The sequence below is a fragment of the Pantherophis guttatus genome, chromosome 3 (assembly GCF_059756535.1).
Source record: "Pantherophis guttatus breed Tessera chromosome 3, ASM5975653v1, whole genome shotgun sequence".
Classification (NCBI taxonomy): domain Eukaryota; kingdom Metazoa; phylum Chordata; class Lepidosauria; order Squamata; family Colubridae; genus Pantherophis; species Pantherophis guttatus.
The window spans coordinates 153,607,060-153,621,246 of NC_142065.1; the positions used below are offsets into that span (position 1 = coordinate 153,607,060).

Genomic DNA, 14,187 nt, shown 5'->3' on the forward strand with positions numbered 1-14,187 from the left:
CAGTGCTTCATGACCTTATCTGCAGTGCAAACTCAGTTTCATTTCAGTTCAGGGAAAAAAGCTTGCCAAGATAACACAAGCACTAAAGGCTGTAAAAATATGAGAAGCAGCCAAAATATAAAAATGAGGAGAAATTGCTTACAAAAATTTTGCTTGCATTTTCTAAGAACTATAGTGAATATCTTCTTCTTCTTCTTCTTCTTCTTCTTCTTCTTCTTCTTCTTCTTCTTCTTCTTCTTCTTCTTCTTCTTCTTCTTCTTCTTCTTCTTCTTCTTCTTCTTCTTCTTCTTCTTCTTTTCTTCTTCCTCTTCTTTTTCTTCTTCCTCTTCTTCTTCTCCTCCTCCTCTTCCTTCTTCCTCCTCCTCCTTCTTCCTCCTCTACTATTTCCTCTTTCCACTTCTTTCCTCTTTCCTCCTTTTCTTTTCCTTTCTTCTTCCTTCTCCTCCCCCCTTTCATCCCTCTTCTCTTCTTTTACAACATATAATGCTCAGTCTTACACAGGTAATATCTACATATTTACAATACATTGTTTTGATTCTTCACATCTGAGAATGTGTATCCTTAGTTTGCTAAATTGGGGCAAAAATAATTCCCCACAATTCCTAATCATATGCATGCTCTCAGAACTTACAGGATATGTAGTTCCAAATATCTGAGACTAATTGGCCTGGCCCAAGTTAATGCTTCCACATACAGTAGTCTAGAATTAACATGCTTTTTATAAGTTGTAATTCAGAAAATGTTATTGAAACTTTATTTATAGTATATATATATATTATCCCATTCTAGGGAACTCGAGGCTTCTTCTTCTTTCCATGTAATCACATCCCTACAGGATAAAGTTAGTTAGGATGAGTAAGGCTCACCTTCTGACATTTAATGGGGCAACTGAGACAGGGAATCAGCTGGTCACTTCTCTCCAACGCATCCAGCAGCTAAAAAGCAAGTTTAAATGAAGAGGTGAACAATCAGCTTTCAAATGTGGGAAGTTCCATGTGTCATTGGGGAGGGCACAGACTGATTAGCCCGATTTTCCTTTTCCTATCTTTCTTGCAGAAATGCCGATGCTTATTTAGCACTGGTCTCATATCTGACTGCTGATCTGCTTCAAATAGCAAACATGCATGGCATTTTGGCTCTATAAAGCTTTCTAATACTTTAAAATTAAATAAGATTCAAGTAACACAACAAGCAAACTAATATATATAGAGGTACCATGTCCCCTTTACTTATCTTCCCACGTGTCACAATTTTAACTAGTGGGGGTACCTGTTACCTAAAGTCTGGTTGCTGATTAATGGCGCAGGTGGGATTGTTATTTTTCACAGCTCTCTTTTTTTTTTATTTTTTTTATTTTTTTTTTAATTTGATTTATATGCCGCCCTTCTCCGAAGACTCAGGGCGGCTTACAATGTGCTCAGCAATAGTGCTCTTGATTGGTAGCTGAGAGTGTACACACTTCCTCACAGAAGAGTAATTCCTCTTCCAGATATGTAATGTATGTATGGTGCAGTCTGTTCCTGGTTCTATCACCACGGGTGCTTGGGCAGATTGAGGGGCCATGTAAGGAGATATGAGTGTCCACCCGAACCATGGAACAGTGTAGCTCCCTTTCCTAATAGTTCTTCCCTGCCAGAAACCCAAGGATGTCCACAGAGGAGCATCCAGCTGGGCTGTGTTGCCATCTGCAAGTTGTTTCAACATTCACCTATTTTCACCTAATTATTCACAAATAATTATTGAGCTTCTCCTTTAAGTAATGGGTTAGTTAAAGGTAAAGGTTCTCCTCGCACATATTAAAAACCAGATGGGGCTTCAATTGCACCATCACAACCACCATTTTGACTTTTCTGATTGTATCCCATAGACACCCCAAAGCATCCACAGCCATTCATTTCAGTATAAGAAAACTTTTCAGACTAGAATAGCTTCATCTCTGGCAACCTTCCAAGTAAACACAAGCTATATAGTACATGTATATTGAACAATGACGTTGCCACAATTAAATTGTGTTAAGGTCTTCATCTGGTATTACAGCCATACTTCCTTTCTCTAAATCAGTGGCCCCCAACCTTTTTGGCTTCTCAGACCAGCAGCGGTTGGGGATGGTTTTGTGTGTTAACCTAATCCCACACATGTGCAAATAAAGTTTCGCATGCTCGTTCACCGCTCACGTGGCCTGGTTCCCAATGAGCTGTGAACCATTACCAGTCCCTGCTCTAAATCACATAACATCAGCTCATAGGCTGTGCAGCATAAAATAAGACAATTATTTTTGCAGTATCTTCAAAGGATGATGCAGCTAAGTTTAAGGATTTACACATACTTTTAATACAAACTGTCTCTTCAGGGGGAAGGGCAAGAAGATGGCATTGCCAGCAATAGAAACCCCACCCTTTTTTATGTGCATTGTTCATATATGTACCCTTGTGGCTATCACTTTGACTTGTTGAAATCCTGAAGATACCCCAAGCAACAGAAAGTATTTTAGAGAAGAGTTTGTGTCATGTTTGGAAAGAAGAATTTCAACTCTGTTAGTTTTGCTACTTTTTATCACATGTCCTTTGAGGGATGGTTTCAAGTTCCTTTAAATGGCATAATTTTCAGCCTGAAATAATACTTGAAGTTGAGGAGTTTTTTTAAAAAATGTATTTGCTGAGGTAAGTAGTTTAGTTGCATAAGCACTGGGGCGTGGGTAGCTATACTACTCTCCCCAGCTGACAGTCAAACACATTTTCCAGAACAATAACTCAAGTTAATTGAATGACCATATAACGCAGATACATACATATACATACAAGCAGAATGTTTGTGCTTAAAGAAATGGCATGAATCCAAATGCAAAAATAGGAAGGGAAGAAGAGAGAAAGAACTTGTAGTAATTTTTTTAGGTGCTCCTGTTTTAATCCCAACAAAAATTGTAGCACATTGCCACAACACATTTATGGCAATGTAATTAATCCACACACAAGACTTTCAAATCACAGCTTCTTCATTAAAACTTTTGTCTTGGCATTGATAAAAATATTTGTGTGGAACACTGATTAATCATATGCCGAACATATTTTTCTTTCCTTTGGAGTAAAGTTGACTTCCCTCTATAATTTTAAATATTGCTTAAGCTTTTTCTGAATTTACATAGCACATAGAAATGTGCAGAAAAGACGGTAATATGTATGAGTGCGTAAGAGAGGAGCAGGACACTTGTGGCTCTAAATATTTTTTGAACCAGTGAATCCATAAGATTGGGAATTCCCTAGACAAGATGCCCTACAAGGCTGTCTCCACAACATACTGCTTTTCTGCACTTGAAAGCCATAGCTGGTCTTCTTATTTAAAATAATGAAAAGGTAAAAGATATAGTACCAGCAATATCTGATTAGCAACAAATGGAAAATATGCAGCAATCGCAAAACTAACAGTAAAAATGCAAAAAAGTTTAAGCAAATTCAAGCAAGAAAGGTTTCCATAGATATTGCACGTTATATGGCAAAGCAAATACAAACATTTAGAACTGGGGGTTGGACTAGAAGACATCCAACGTCCCTTCCAACTCTATTATTCTGTTATTCTTTTGCTCCTAGTGAATAGTGTCATTTATCAGTTCATAAATAACATTTTAGGACACTGTAAGCAGTAATTATAATATTGGTGCTGACATCCCACTTTTTAACTACAACTAAAGGAAGAAATTTTAGCTCATTTAAAATCAAGATCAATTTTACTACTAAGCAGCATGCACAGTTGCCTTGCCAACAAAATGCATTTGCTTTATAGACATTAGCACATTTTATATCAATCTATTCAACCAGAAAGATACTTTAAAAAAAGCTATTTACTAATACATAGTATTATGTTAGGTCTTTCTTTCCTTTCTCTTGGACAGAACATCAACAAAGTGTATGGTATTATTTAAGGAGATATAACAGACAGGTTCAACTGAAATTTATCTGGAGGATGCAAGATTGTGGATTACAAACATTCCGCTTAGGTAAATTACTTGTATGAAAGCACAATTAAATTATAAATTAATTCCTAATCATATCATTCAAAGATATTTGTTGTTGATATTTTAGTTTTATTAAAAATTAAAACCCTCTTCTCAACAAGTGATTTTTGAAAAGTAATGACTCAAAATAAAGCATCTATTCAAACACATTAAGAACTCTATGTCTGAACTGATATAGCTAAACTAACACAATAGATTAGATACCAAGCATGAAAAAAATTCTATCATACATGCTTTGATTTCATTCAAAATAAAGTTAAGAATTCATTATATCTAATCTTGGAAAAGATACATCTTAGGAAATTAACATTTCAATTCATGACTTGAAACCACAGCTTATAAAATGTCTTTTATTAAATGAAAAGAATCTGTTTTGTAGATCAAATATGAAATAGAATGTACAAAAAACTTTACATCTCTTCTTTCAAAGAAATAAAATACTATCTAGAATTAGCTTGCAGCCATTCCCTTCAAATACAGCAGAAAATAAAAGATTTTTTAAATGGCAGTACAGTAATACACAGAATAGCCCGTATTTAAACTGCAATTATAGAGGTTAAAATTTAAATGGAATCTTAAAGAAACAACTAATCCATAAAGTAACAAAACAAGTCAATTATTACATTTCTCTTAGACGCAAGCGGTGGGTACATGAAGTGCAGAATTCATAAAGCTTGCATATAGCCTTCTCAGTTCCTATACAAATATAAAATGTTCTTTTTTAAAAAAAAAAACTTTTTTATTCCATAACATTTCACAATGAAGGAAATCATCTCAGCTATCTGTTTAGCTCAATCATGCAATACATTCCTCAGATCTTTCCTTTTGAAGCTTGGTTCCCAAAGCCGTCATGACAATTAAAAAAAAAATATTTCAGTTCAAAATCTTGCACCATTGTATAAGGAGGTTTTACAGAACTTATGTCTTTGGCATATCACACCGAATCCCTCTTTAATACTTTTCCTTTTAAAAAAAGTATAGATTCTTTTAGTAAGTATCTTAAAAACATCTATTTCAGACCTTGCAAAATAATGCATTACACCTCCTATGCGATTTGCAAAATATACACCTTTTTTGGAGGTGATGGGAAATACCTGCCCATTCAAATCTTGAGTGGTTGCAAAAAGTTCAAATAACAAGCTCACTTCCCCATAAATTCAGTTACATAAAATCATTCAGTTCGGCTTCCAATGCTGCTGCCATTTCATCTGCCTCTGAGCTGCTACCCTCCTCATCTTCATTGCTCGATCCTTTACTTGATTCACTGGCAACATCATCATCAGCTAGCTTTCGCTTGTGACCCCTGTAGGTATGAACACAGACAATAATTGTGATTAAAACCCAATTATTATCTATAAGAATTTTGATCAACTAAGCCAAGTCCAGTGCTGTTAGAAATTCTGTGTTACTTCAGCAATAGGCCTCTGAATGCTGAATACAAGATCTTCCCTTGAAATCCCAAACAAGTAGGTAAAATGATAATGTCCAACATAGATTTCTGCCTGCCGTGCTTAGGAAGACTGAAGTGCCTAGAAGAGAAAGTTGGAGCTCAGTTGCCTTCAGGAATGCTCTCAATTTCCCCCCTTTGCAGAAGGAAACTCCCAGCTTAACTTCAGAGATGCTTTAGGAGCAATAGGGTAGTTTGATGTAAGATGAGCTGAAAAATGCTCAAAAATGTTCAATAGAAACCAATTCTTTTTAATTATGAAAGTGTGTGTACCTTGAAACCTGAATGGTACTTTTAAAATTCATTAGGGAAATAACAGATCCCCAAAATGTATATTTTATTTATCATATATAGGAACTGCTCATCTCCATAGAATGACTGTATGAGCAAATATCTGTATTTGTTTGATGTGTTCAACATTTTGCTGATTGTATCCTACAGTTTTTCTAACTACGTTCTACAGAACATTTACATCTACAGAGGGGGGGGGGGAGAAAGAGAAAGAGAAAGAGAAAGAGAAAGAGAAAGAGAAAGAGAAAGAGAAAGAAAGAAAGAAAGAAAGAAAGAAAGAAAGAAAGAAAGAAAGAAAGAAAGAGACAAAAGTTCAGCTGAATGCAGCCAATTTTTTATCACAAGGTGCTCGGGTGTGCATACCAGACAAAAATCCTTATTAATCTTCTCCTCAAAGAGAACAATTAGAATTTGACATATTATCACAATGCATTTCATCTATAATACTTCTGCTAAAAATCCACAGTCACAAGATCAGAAAGAGGCACTATGATACTCTTAGGTTTACTGTACTAAGAATTTTTCCACAGTATCAGAAGTTCTGTTTGGTGTAAACCAAAGACAGCATTTCACTAGGACAAACTATACTATCTGTAAAGCGCATAGGTGAAAATGTTATGATTTGGGGCTGCTTTGCTACATCAGGGCCTGGGTCTTGGCCAACACAGAATCTATAATGAATTATTCCTGGTATCATAGGGTGCTTCAGGATGAAACAAATGGTCATGAGATTGAGGATCAACCAGAAGTGGACCTTATACATAACAATGAGGTTGTTTCTGCCAAAGGGGCAATACCAGGTGAAACAAGGGTGAACTTCAATTTTCCAGAGAAGGAAATGGCATAGTTTAGTTAAGTAAATGATTACTTTTTATTGAATTACATCATCTTTATATGAATCATATTTTTATTGAATTACATCTTTATATTAATATACTGTTTGAATAAAGATAACATTGATTTTCCCACGTTTAAAAAAAAGAAGAAAAACTTTGCATAGGGTGTACTTTTTCACAAGTCTATATTCCATCTTTTTTTAAAATACCATGACATGGCAGTTAAAGGAAGTTCTCCTGTATATTTGTTACAGTCACAATCCAAAGTGTCGATAAAATGACATTTAAATATCTTTTAAACCAGCAGTTCAAAAATTCTTGAACATAGCCAGATTTTTAATGCCATACTTTTAAAGAATAGCCTCTTTGAAATATATCTTTTGGAAATTAATTATTTTCAAAATTCTCTTAGCCATCTCCACCAATTTAAATTTGATTTTTAATTACTGTGAATTAACTGTTAATCTAAATATAAATTAAAAAACTGATTCTGATTTGGTTTCCTAAATAGCAATAAGAGCTCTCGCATTGCTGACTTCTGAGAATATTTTATTTAAGGTTTTCTGCAAACTCCGCATAATAGCACATTTTCTGTCAACATCCCAGGATTATCTTAATACATGCCTACTGGCATCTTCTATCACTTTATAGTTTCTGGAAATATAATTAATCCAAATAACAGCTGTGCCAATTAGATAGTATATTGGAGTGAAACAAAAGCTGGCAATTGATTGAAATTTTTTTCCTTGAATATACTTCAGATAATTTGCATTGTGCTTTTCATATAATGCAAGCAACTCCTGAAAAAAAAAATCTTCATCTATCTTTATGAAACTCTAGAATTGCTTTTACTGAAACAGGCTCTGAAAGTGAATATAAAATTAGTTTTGTATTTGGCAAATTTGTATCTACTCCTGCTACCAGGCTTTGCCCAGTATTATCTCATGATAATTCATTGATCTGTCTACTTCAGTGGCGGGATGCTCCCGGCTCTGTCCAGTTCTTTAGAACCGGTAGTAAAAGCGGTGGGAGGCTCTGCCCACCCACCCAATGTCATAATTGACGATCTGCGCATGCGCAGAAGTGCGCACGTTCCCGTTGCAAACTGTCATGTTTCTTCTGATGAATAGAATTTGATACCTCTTCAAGGTCAGGTTTTGCAAGAAATAGTGGCAATTTAGCCAAATTATCATGGAAGAGCTGGTGGTGACCACTTTTTCTAAAGCAGACACAGCTGGAAATAATGAACTGCTGAAATCCATTTCTTTATTGAGACAAAACTGAAGGTGATTTGGGATTGCAGGATCAAAACCTAATGAATGCCTGAACAAACAATTTCCTCCAGTTAATAGGAGATAGGTAGCCAATACAGAATTCCTGCCAATAAGACTAATAATGGAAAGGATGTTTATAAACATTGTAAAATGATGTATTATTGGTATGCATCATCAGAGTAATTGTCTACAATACATGAAGGCACTTCAAATTTATGTTGGAGAATAAGGACATTTTATCATGCTGTAGATGGATATGTAAGCAAGCAAGAAAATTTGGGATTAACATACATACACTGATTCAGAGGATTTTAAAGATTAATATACAATTGAGATCAGAGATTTTTTTTCTTTTGCAATTGATGGATACAGTTGGGGGAAAAATCATAAATTTTGTTATTGTATGTAACTGCAGTGAGATTATCATATGTACTAACAAAATAAGATTCGGCGCTAATCACAATGAAGGAATATTTGGTGAAGATGATGTTAAGTTGCTGAGATGGCAAAACTGACTCCTTTGACAGAGAAAAGACTATGTTTATTGCTGATTGGAAACCCCTTATGGACTTTTCGCATAAAACAGAAAACATGAATTTATGAAAGTATAATTTAAGATAGTTATATTGTAATCAAAGAATAAGAGTTAAATTTATAATTGTACTTATAATTGCTGTAAAGCAGATCAGAAGCCACTTTGTATTTTTTCTTTCTTTTCTATTTTTTTCTTCCTTTATTGTTCTTTTAGCATTTTTCCTCTTTGATTTCTTTCTTTTTATTTTCTTACTTTATATTAGTATTAGTTTTATCTTTAATTTTTTAAAAATAAAATTATCAAAAAATAGTAAGAGAAACATGATTAAACAGAAGTGCACACTAAAATTCAATGTTATCCATCAGTTATCAGCAATACTTTGAAAAAAAATGTACTGGTTTAATATTTATAGATCTGGGATGAGACACAATATGAGAAATAGTTGTCATCATCATAAATGACTATTTTTATCTTTACATTTATCAATCTAGCTTCATGTTGCTTTAGTAATATAAAATGTAGTATGTGTAACTTGATGGATTCATAAAATCATCACAGTCTGCTTAATAAATTTAGAAGCATAGCACCAGCATTTTGACCACTAAAAGCTTTAGCAGCCCCCACCCAATTAACAAGTATCTGATTCTATGATATCTATAAAATGTCTGTAATAATTAGGTTTTCATTTAATCTTTTGACAATATTATACCTGTTATATAATATAATTATAGGATTTATTACGTTGTAAAACAGCAATTTAAGAGTACTTTTTATTAGTGATGTGTTTCAGACTCTGAAGCCTGATGCTCAGTAAATTATATCAGTATCATTTACAAGCTAGTGTTCTATAACTTTCTTAGATCAATGAAAACTTTCAAGCAATAGAAGAAAAGTGAACTGATAGCAAATTTGATGAAGTTAATAAATTGTTCTTCTGGAAAACATGTATGTAGTTGTAGCATTTGCTTTCCAGGACAGCATCCCTGCCCAGGTTCTATACAGCTTCTTCCCTAATGACCTTAGTCCTGTGTCACAGGAAAGTCTGTGAAAATCTGGCTGTTCTCTCAGGCATGGTGGAAGAATGGTGGTTGAGCCTCTGCAAAATGCATTATTGAATCATCTGGAGTTGGGAAGCCTCTAAATGATATCCAGTAAAATAAAATAAATAAAAATAGATACATCCACTAGTAGGTTCAAGGAAAGCTCATTGACACAGAAGAGATAAGGTAACCCTATGTGTCTTCCTTTTTCACCTATTTCTTTGACAAAGATCTTTTTAATGCATTACTTGCTGCCAGCAGAGATAGTACTTAAGGAACTGTTCCTCAAACGTGTTGTATGGAAAATTTACTTTATGTTTTTATGAGGCAATGTTCTGTTTTTATCAGACTTCAATCTCTCATTATGCACACCAATTTGTAGCCTTATGCTAAAAATTCTAATCCTTTTGCAGTGGTGAAGACGCTTATACAATCTAATGATTCTATTTACGTTCCCAGAAAGAGACTCCTGATGGAGAACACACTGATGATTGGACCAAATACAATTCACTGGAGAAGAAAACAACACTTATAATGAAGCGAAATCTTAAAATATTTTGGAAACATGTTTTTGGAGAAAATGCTAAGCAATCAAGAGCATGGTTAGTGATGTCCATCAGGTCATGAAGAATCAGAAAACATTAATTATTAAACTATAATTGCAAAGTATATCATGAAAGTATGTTGAGTCTTAACATTAATTTAATGAAACAAGTTTGGTTGTTTAACCCCCTTTGTTCTATAGGGTATTTTGTAATAAACATTTTTAGAGGGATACAAGATTTCAAGAAGAATGGGAAAGCAGGCTAATATTTTAGGAATTCCCTAATAAGCTGTTCATATTTCAGATAGCTTACCCTTCAAAAATATATTAAGAAGGATATATAGGTAATCCTCAGTTTTATGAACACAATTGGGACAAGAATTTGCTTTGCTAAGTGAGGCAATTATTAAATGAATTATGTCCAATTTTATGACTTTTTTTGCTGCAATTGAATCACCACAATGGATGTTAAGCGAACCTGGCTTCTCCCGTTGACTTTGCTTGTCAGAAGCCTGCTAGGAAAATTGCAAATGGTGATCACGTGACTCCAGGACAGTGTATGTATCACAGATGAATTTTGATTTTTTGATCATGGGGATGCTGTGACGCCTCTAAGTGTGAGGACCAGTTGCAAGTCACTTTTTTCGATACCACTGTAGCTTTGAACCATCGCTAAACAAATGGTTATAAGTTGATGACTACATGTTTTTCCATATACACATTCCTTATAGACAGGCAAACAAATACCCATGGCTTTAATGAACTACTGGCAACCATTTAACTGGTTGCTTTCTGTGTTTAAAACCCAGAAACGTAAGTTGAAGGATTTATTTAAGAATGTTAATAAATACCTGGGTATACTGCTTGTCATACTTCTTTCACTTGATGATGTTGATACTGGCCTTTCTTCTACTTTTATATTTAGAGTCTCTTTTGTAGTACTATGTGGTTCTTGCTTTTCTTCTTCTGTTTTCTTTTTTTCACTGTCACTGTCATCACTACCTTCTCCTAAAATATCATCAACCTGTGAAGGAATATTAGTTGGGAGTGAAAAAAAAAATCAGAAAAAAAATACTAATTTAAATAACACATTTTAAACAATGTCTTTTCAATTTGGATATTCAAAATGTGACATTTGCACGTTTGATTTGAAACATATTTATTATTTTTAACTCCACTCTCCCCTAAATAAGGTGGCATAATATAAAGCTGAAATTAATGCAACAATATTAGAAATTGATAATTTCAATGCAAAGCAGTACATGATTTTTTTTCATTTAAAGCTTTAATTAAATAAAACGTATGAAACTTTTTAGGACAGAGGTAGGCAAAACAAAAATACCCATGGTCTTATTTATGCGTGGTTTTTCAATCATCTCAAAATCCTCACATGGGACAGATTAATAGCATGGGACAGAAAAGAACAATGTGTATTTGCAAACTAAATAAGGAATCATATCTACTTTTTCTATATCGCTTGATGAAGTTTGAGATATGAAACAAAGAAAATTCTAAAAGAAAACCTTCTGTGCTCCTAAAGGCTCTGGAATCAGAACGCTGGATTTTATATTTCCAAAAATGGGGAATGAATCATTTGGATTAGTACAAGGTATAAAACAACTCAGCATTTGCATCACTATCATCTATGTGTTATTTTCACATTTCATCACAGTGTCATAGTTCGCTTCCATTTTTCTTTTCAATTTATAACTTTTTTCTGTACGGTTTATTATTTATACCTTACTGAAAAGTTTTGGAGAATCCATAAACTTTACATTATTCTGTGGCCTTGACTTTACCTAAAACTAATATAAATTTTAGAATATTACAAGGTATCTGGATGTAGGATTGATTTACTGAGGCTAAAATTTGTATTTAGATATTACAGCTGGTGTTCCACATATTTGATGCAAAGCTGCATATAATATGTATTTTTTTATTTAAATAATAGTTTTGATATTCATGAGCTCTCATTTACCAAAATTGCAATTTCTATACATGTTTTCCACCCTAATTTACAATGGCAAAGACACTTTTCTAAAGTTCAAAATTCAAATTACTCATTGTTTGGAATAATTTGCTAAGAAGACAACCAAAAAAAGTTGTAACTCATTTAAGTGGATAAACATAATAAATATATTATTATTATTACTACTACTATTAAATAAATGGAAACAAAAGAAGTTATATTTGAGCTTAACTGTCATTTCCTCATCATGGGACATATTAATAAAAGGAAGTCCAAGATAATTGTACCTAGCCAAAATTATGACCTGTTTACACATTATTAATAATTTCTTAATCTTAATGAACTATTATTTTAGCTTACCTCTTTATCCATACTTTCTAAATCCTCCTTGCACAGAGTATAGAGTGGCATAGTTTCAGACATACTTGGCTGGCGCTTCCTTCTGGATGGGCCAGGCTCCTCATTTTCACTGGCTGGAATCTCTTCTTCATCAAAAAGCTGTTGATGTGGTTGAACAGCTCTGAAAATTCAGACCTCCTTATTAAATGTGTTATGACTGGAACTGAACAAAATGCCAATTTTGGCATGATATAAACAACCATTTCAAAATTTGTACAATGGAAAAATATATTAATCCCGTTGCTCAATTTGGAATTCCCTCTGTCATAGTTCTACAGACCCCTCACATCCTGACATAAATTGTTTCAACTTCTACCTCAAAATGACGCTATAGGGCTTTGCACACCAGAACAACAAGACACACGGACAGTTTTTTCCCGAGTGCCATCACTCTGCTGAACAACTATGGTAATTCCCACAACACTGTCAAATTAACTACTAAGACTGCATTACTATTCTTCTTCTCATCCTTACTAGTATCTATCTCTTCCCACTTACGGCTATATCCATGTTGCTTGTATCTTTACAACTTATATTGTTTTTATTGTTTCGTAGTATGATTTGATTGCTTATTAGTATCCTATGACTATCACTAAGTGTTGTATCTTATGATTCTTGACGAATATATTTTATTTTTTCTTTATGTACACTGAAAGCATATGCACCAAAGACAAATTCCTTGTGTGTCCAATCACACTTGGCCAATAAAGAATTCTATCTATCAAATAATTCTAAAGTAAGCATCAATTAGAATGCCTTCCCACCTCCTCTCTTGCCAGTGTCAAGGTAAAAGTTTAGGAATCTCTTCACCACTGAAAGAACTTATAAAAACAAAAAGAGAATTCAGAACAAAGGACTTCAAAGTATGTGTGTATTTTAAAAGTGCTTTGCGTACTTATAATTTTATTTGGACATATTCTATCAGGTAATATTATCAAAATAGAAACTGTGTTTAGAAGTGTGAGGTTTTGCTACTAAAATTAAAAATATAAAACAAGTCAGTTTAGCAAAGTACATCAAAGTTTTTAATTAACTGTTGCCATAGCTCTCATACCTTTAAAATAACATCTATTATGTCACAAATACTCATCAGATTCTGCAAAATATAATAATGCTTATCTGTATTTCTCCACAAATTTTATAATTTCCTTTCTGACAATTACAGGAAAGAATAAGAAATTATATTATCCTATGTAACAGATTCACAGTCGTAATTTCATACTTTAAACTGAAAACAAGATGTACAGAAATTAGAAATTTTAATTATTAAGATATTGCAAATACTTTATTAAGTATTAAAAATGGATATTACACTGTTTTTCAGTTTTCTAATAAAGCGCTTCTTGAACGAATAAAATATACAAATATATGAATTATATCTTTCCATGTTAAATGTAATAGAAAAGAGGAAAAACATATATTTATGTACCTGAATAAAGAATGCTCCCCATGGACTGGTAAAGTGAGAGGAGGAGCTGGTGCTTGAATATATGAAGACTGGTTGGAATTCTGAGATCCTTTCCTAATTAGTTTTCCAGTATTGGGATCATAAAGTCGAACTTCAGGCCCAGGCTGACACTTTGGATGAATGGGAGTTGGATGAAAAAGAGCAGTCTGGAAAGCACTAGGGATATCTGGAAACATGGCAGGACTATTTTCTCTGTTAGATTAAATATTTAAAACACTGTTAGCAATCAGCTTTTCCTGTTTCTTCTTGAAAATGACATATAAAGTATAAACAGAAAATCATCTGCATTTTAATAGAATAATTGATTTTGAGAGTATAAATATGTGTAAGAACCAATGTGAAAATGCTATAAAAATAATGGATAATTATTTCATT

General features: G+C 33.5%; 1 protein-coding gene across 1 annotated transcript in view; it reads right to left on the reverse strand.

Moving 5' to 3' along the window:
- Window positions 1-4,345: 4,345 nt before the first annotated feature.
- CTDP1 (CTD phosphatase 1) overlaps window positions 4,346-14,187 on the reverse strand; it is a 42,929-nt gene continuing 33,087 nt past the window's right edge. Inside the window, exons 10-13 of the mRNA XM_034429321.3 lie at window positions 13,774-14,004; window positions 12,306-12,465; window positions 10,828-11,000; window positions 4,346-5,312 (exon numbers count right to left, since the gene is read on the reverse strand). Coding sequence (XP_034285212.2) covers window positions 5,171-5,312; window positions 10,828-11,000; window positions 12,306-12,465; window positions 13,774-14,004 — 706 coding nt within the window. The 3' untranslated portion in view covers window positions 4,346-5,170. The remainder of the gene's footprint in view (window positions 5,313-10,827; window positions 11,001-12,305; window positions 12,466-13,773; window positions 14,005-14,187) is intronic.